General features: G+C 48.1%; 1 protein-coding gene across 1 annotated transcript; it reads right to left on the bottom strand.

Moving 5' to 3' along the window:
• Positions 1-4158: 4158 nt before the first annotated feature.
• LOC311194093 (G-protein coupled receptor 35-like) lies at positions 4159-5095 on the bottom strand (the record flags this gene model as incomplete). Its single annotated transcript, XM_084267115.1, has 1 exon — positions 4159-5095. The coding sequence occupies one exon, from the start codon at positions 5093-5095 to the stop codon at positions 4160-4162; it is 936 nt and encodes a 311-aa protein (XP_084123241.1). The 3' UTR covers position 4159.
• Positions 5096-5351: the final 256 nt, after the last annotated feature.

Raw genomic sequence — 5351 nt, 5'->3', positions numbered from 1 at the left:
CAACGTGGAAGAGCTGTGTGACCCACATGGGGTGTGCGTGACAGTGCCCTGCCCTTCTGCAATGTGGCATCTCTGTGGTGGAGACATGATGCTGAGTCTCTGATGGGTGCTGAGAAAATCTGGTCCTTTGGCCCCTAGTTATTGCAAGGTGACTTGGTGAAAATGTCCTACAGATGTGCTCTAGCAATTTTGAGGCTGATAAAAGTCAGGCTTGAAATATCTCTGGCACATTTTTACTGAACCAAAGCAAGGAGCCTGGCTTGAAAGTCAAGGGCCAGAAAGGTTGAAATGTGAAATGTTTATTTTGGTAGAAAAATGCCAGCAGACAAAATTCCCATTTTACTTCTGACGTTACTAAAGCTGCTAGCAGATTGCTGCTGGGGTTTCTGATGGATAGGGTTGCAGATACTGGAGCCCTTTAGCACCTTTGAGGATGAGGAATGCTGGGTGTCGGATGCTGTCCCCAGCTGATGTGCACAGTGCCTGCACATGACAGGTCATCCCACTGCAGTGACTCGGTGATGCTTCCAAGCCTTCACTCAGAAGCTGAGAGCCATGGGAATGCTTCTATCTCAAGCTAACGATAACGAGCCACCCTGATTTTTCAATTTATTTTCAAGAACCTTTGAGGTATATCACAGTTTTTTGGTGACAGCTTTCACACTTTCCCCCTCCTATCTGACATACAGCTGAACTCTCATTTTTCAGTCATCTTCCTTGTTTCGGTAGTTGGCAGCAGGGTTCATTGAAATGTGACACTGACAGTAAATGGAAAGCCCCAAGCAAGAAAACTTGAGAGACATTTCCAGAGCTCTGTGAGCAACAATAAGGAGGTCAGAGGGAGGCTTGGATGTGATCATACACTCTGGGTCTCTGTCCCACTGCTGCAGGTACCTCCAGTGCCCTACAGCAGCTCCACTTGTCCTTTCAAGGGATCTGGTTTTGTTACAAGCCCGTTCAGTGCCTGTCAAGGGTATCAAAGTGGCTGTGTCAGCTCTGCCATCAGTTCAAAGAATTAGAATTAATAGCATGTGAGAGATGCCAGCGCGAGATGTTTGTGCACACTCATGTTCTGCAGCTGCGGGGAGGGCAAGGATGTGGTCATGCATGGCAGGAGATAGCTTCTGTGGACAGCCCTCTGCCCACCTGCGCCCTCAGCACTTGGAAAACGTGAGGCAGACTTTGTCCAGACTTGGCTCCAGAGAAATCTCGGAAGTCTGAATGACAGAGCAGGTCCTACGCTAAAGAGATGATGTTGCCTGTATTTGAAAGCTGGGTGGATGTGATGAGATAGCAAGGGTTTTGCAGCAAGATGAAAGCAAGCCAGGCAAGGCCTGCTCTCCCTGCGTAGTTACAGTCTGTCTGAGAGTGCAGTGGGGGCTGTCTGCCTTCCAGGCAGTGGTGCAAGAATCAGTGTCTTGTTTGGAAGGGCTCGGATCCCCCTTGTCTACTAGAGGTTACAGAGCCCACCAGAAGTGTCTGCTACTGTAGATTGCTGCTGCCTCCTCACTGCTTAATTTGTCTCCTAGCTCTTTTCTGCATGGTGTGACAGAGCTTGGCCAGATAGGTTATGAATTTAGAGAACATTTCTTCTAAATCATCCCCAAAGCTCCAGGTGCAGAAACCTCCACAAAACCCCAAACCTGAGTAAGCAGAACACCATAATCTAGATAATCATAATTTCATAATCATAATTTCTGGCTGGGGAGCCTGGGGGGGGGGGGGGGGGGGTGTCCTTGGTCCTTGTGCCACTTTCAGCCCCGGTGCATCTGAATCCTTGCCTGCCCTGTGTTTGAATAGACCCTGCTGAAACGGTGAAATTTTAATAGATCCTGCTCAAACCTCAAACAGAGGTTTTGGCCCTATGTTAAAGGGGTAGAACACAGTTTGCTGCCTCTGGGGCAGCCATTAGGAGCTGCTGCAGTGAGGCCTATCCTTGCACTCCCTGCCCAGCACCATCCTGAGCTGGCACAACCCAACCGTCTCTTCCCCAGCCTCCCTGAGCCTCCCTCCCCCTCCAAACATCAGTGAGCCCCTGAGGAATCATTGCCATAGAGATGCTTTGGTATGAGGTTTCTGTGGTGAGAAAGCTTGGCCATCTTGGGCCAGGTGTTCATGGTACATATTTCTCTGCAAATGGCTGCTAGAGGAAGGGGTGTTACTCAAAATGAAATGGCTTAGAAGATCTGCTCAGAAAAAGTTTATTTGTTGGCAGTGTTCTACCTTCTCCACCCATTAATTAGTGGTTAGTGAGGGAGAAGTATTTTTTCTTCCCCTGCCCATCTAGAATGTAAGTCTGGTTTGTGCAGGAGGTGAGCTCTGGTGAGGCTGGAGGCACAGAGTAAACACACTAGCAATCGGGTAATCTCTCAATCACAGTGCTCTCATCCCGTATCGAGGGGAGATCTTAAAGCTATGCTTTGCTTTACTTGGGAGCAGCGCATCAAAATAAAGACACAGAGGCGCACGTGTTACTGGGGTGATGCAGGAGACCCATCCGCACACAAGGGCTGGGGAAGGCAAAACGTGAGCCCAGCTGAGCAGTGAGAAATCACTGTCAGCGCGGTGCTGCACCTCGGGCTGAGCAGGAAGGAGATACCCGGCTCTGCATGCACTGCGCCGTGTGTTGCTGCTTTGATATCTTCAAAGAACATGTAGGGGTAGAAGAGGGGAGAAACCGACCTCCTTAAAAGGTTGTCTGCAACCAGAGCCTCTCCTACTCCCTGACCCCACTGTCTAGTGAATGAAGGCCAGGTCCTGCTCTCACTTTTTGATGTTGATAGAGCAGGTTTCCCCATTTCTGCCTGAATCACAGGCAAGCACGGTGGGAAGTCCACAGCCCCGTGAGAGGCTGGGAGGGCTTTGCTACTGTTCTGTGTGTGTGTTGTGGGCTTTGCTGGGCCTGTGGATAGACAGCTCTGCTCAATGGTTGCCTGCTGGTCTCACTTTATGGAGTTTCTTCCTTTTAGCATGTGTTTTGAGTAGGAGATGCAGAGGCTGAGTGGGACATGGGGCTGTAAGGCAGCTGAGGTGGCAGCACATGCAGGCAGACGAAAGCCAAGCCCAGGCTTTGGATGCGTGGGCAGAGGTACCTCCCATCCCAGGGCATGTGGGCCCATGGTTACAAAGAAGCTGGTTAGCAGATTTACCTACTTAGCCGTTGGTGGTACATGCATCGCAGGGTGGGATGCACTGTTCTGCCTTTGAAAATCCCAGTCTGGTTTGCAGCTCATACCCCTTGCCCCTTCCTTGGACAGCCAGGGAGATGAGCTGTCCCTTCTGGGGACAGACAGCAGAGGACATCCCGTACCACCCAATCCCCCCACCTTTTCCATGTAACCCATGAAGAGACTGCACTCTGTGCCAGTAACATGACTTTATTTATATTAGATACTTTGGAATAACTTACTGCCACTTTCTTTAGGCAGTCCTTTACATTCTAAGGTTGAATAGACCCCTGATACGAAGTCTTTGTTCCCACCATGCTAAGTCTTTGGATAGGAGCTTTAATGCCAGTACACAAACAGTTTTTATGTAAAATTTTCCCTCAGTAGAAGCAATTGCAACTTCTTCTGACCTTGTATTGCGACTGATAACCGTTTTGTAGCTGGTGTGTAGTCTAAACAGTGCTGTAAGCTTGTCTGAAGCAGGCTAAATCTGCCTCTGCTATTATGACTGTGCAATATTACCAAAGAAGGTGACGTTTGTGACACATAAAATCATCCTTTCTTCTCCTGCAGAGGTTTCACTTAGACTTGTTTTATCTTTTTTAGTATTTGCAGTAACCTCTGTGTCTTTGTCATGGCTACAGCTGCATAAAAAGCGATCCAAGATGGTGAGGAGGGACAAAAATCCCCTATACAACTGGGTGGTCTTGTTCTGTGTTTTCTGGGAAAATGGAAGGTGGTCTCTGCAGGGGGAAGCTATTACTTTACTCCAACATGTGTAAGGCACACATATTAGTGGCAACCTAGATCTTTACGTCAGGATCTGGACTGGTGTGGTTGTCTGAACCAGGGCTAACTTTCACGTGTCTGAATTCTTCCCATGAGCAGAAGGTCCCTCCATCCTGCTCTCAGAAAGGGTGAAGGCCTGTGCTTGCGATGGCGCTGAACTGGAACGTAGCGGGTGTAGAATGTGAGCTGGGTGTGTGTTTGCACTACGGTGTCACACATGGGAACTGAGTTTCATTTTCTTCGTTGGCTTCAAGTTTGGACTTTGCCAGCTTGGGAGATGCTTCCTTAAATTCCTTGTTGACAAAGTAGTAACAAATAGCATCGAGGCAGCAGTTCATGTTTGCAAGGACCGAGGCGAAGTGAACAAAATTGTTAACCGTCTGTATCACAGAGCAGTTGGAGCTGCTGGCCTCCACTATAAAGCGAAGGAGATGCCCGAGGTAGAGGGGTAGAAAGCATATGATGAACACAGCCATGTTTGCAGACACAATGTAGATGGCCTTCATGACTAACTTTCCCTCGTGACAGTTTTCGCTCTTCTTTCTCATGAGCTCTGCGATGACTTGTACGGAGCAGTAACTCAAGATGATCAGTGGTATAAAAAACCCTATGATTATACCGCACAGCGTGATCACTGAGGGCTTAACAGAAGATTTTTCAAAACAAAGTTCATCTTGTCCTCGGGCTTCTAACTTTTTAATGAGGGACATCACACCGATGATGAATATCCAGAGCAATACAGAGGCAAAACCTGCCTTCAGCGGAGACCTCAGCACCTTGGATTTCAAAGGGTACTTGATTGCCAGGTACCTGTCAGTTGCTATGGCAGTGATGATACCGATGCTCATTAAGCGGTTGATGAAATAACCGCCTTCCAGAAACAGGCACCATGTATTTACCTTCAGCTGATGGAAGTGGGATAAAATTTTAAGAGGCAAAGTAAAGAGCAGCAAGAAGTCAGCCAGAGCCAAGTTGACCATGTACACTCTGGTTTCTGTCCATTCTCTGAGTTTGCAGCAGAACACCCGCAGCGCCAAAGCATTCAGCAAAATGCCCAAAACCAAAACTGGGATGTAAATACACAGCTGGAAAAGTGGAAGGTTTTCATAGACTGTGATATTGCAACTGCTGAGGTTCATTTTGAGGGCATTAAGATGCAGAGTCCTGCAAAAGCAGATGAAACCTTTTAGAAGCTAGACTTTCGTCTGAATTGGTGATTAATTCAGATAGTTCAGGGATTTACCAACCGTGAAAACCAGACTGGAGATGACTCTGCAGGGCATAACAGTCTATTTGGCACCCGGTGAGAACAGAAAGAGGAGGCCCAATCCCGATCACTTGTGGAAGATAGAAAAGCATGGGTTCTCATGCAGGGAAAACTGCTCGTGGAGGGCA

The sequence above is a fragment of the Gallinula chloropus genome (genome assembly GCF_964237585.1).
Source record: "Gallinula chloropus genome assembly, chromosome: 8".
Lineage (NCBI taxonomy): Eukaryota > Metazoa > Chordata > Aves > Gruiformes > Rallidae > Gallinula > Gallinula chloropus.
Note: the sequence above shows the minus strand (reverse complement) of the source record. Positions and strands in the feature narration are given on the sequence as shown.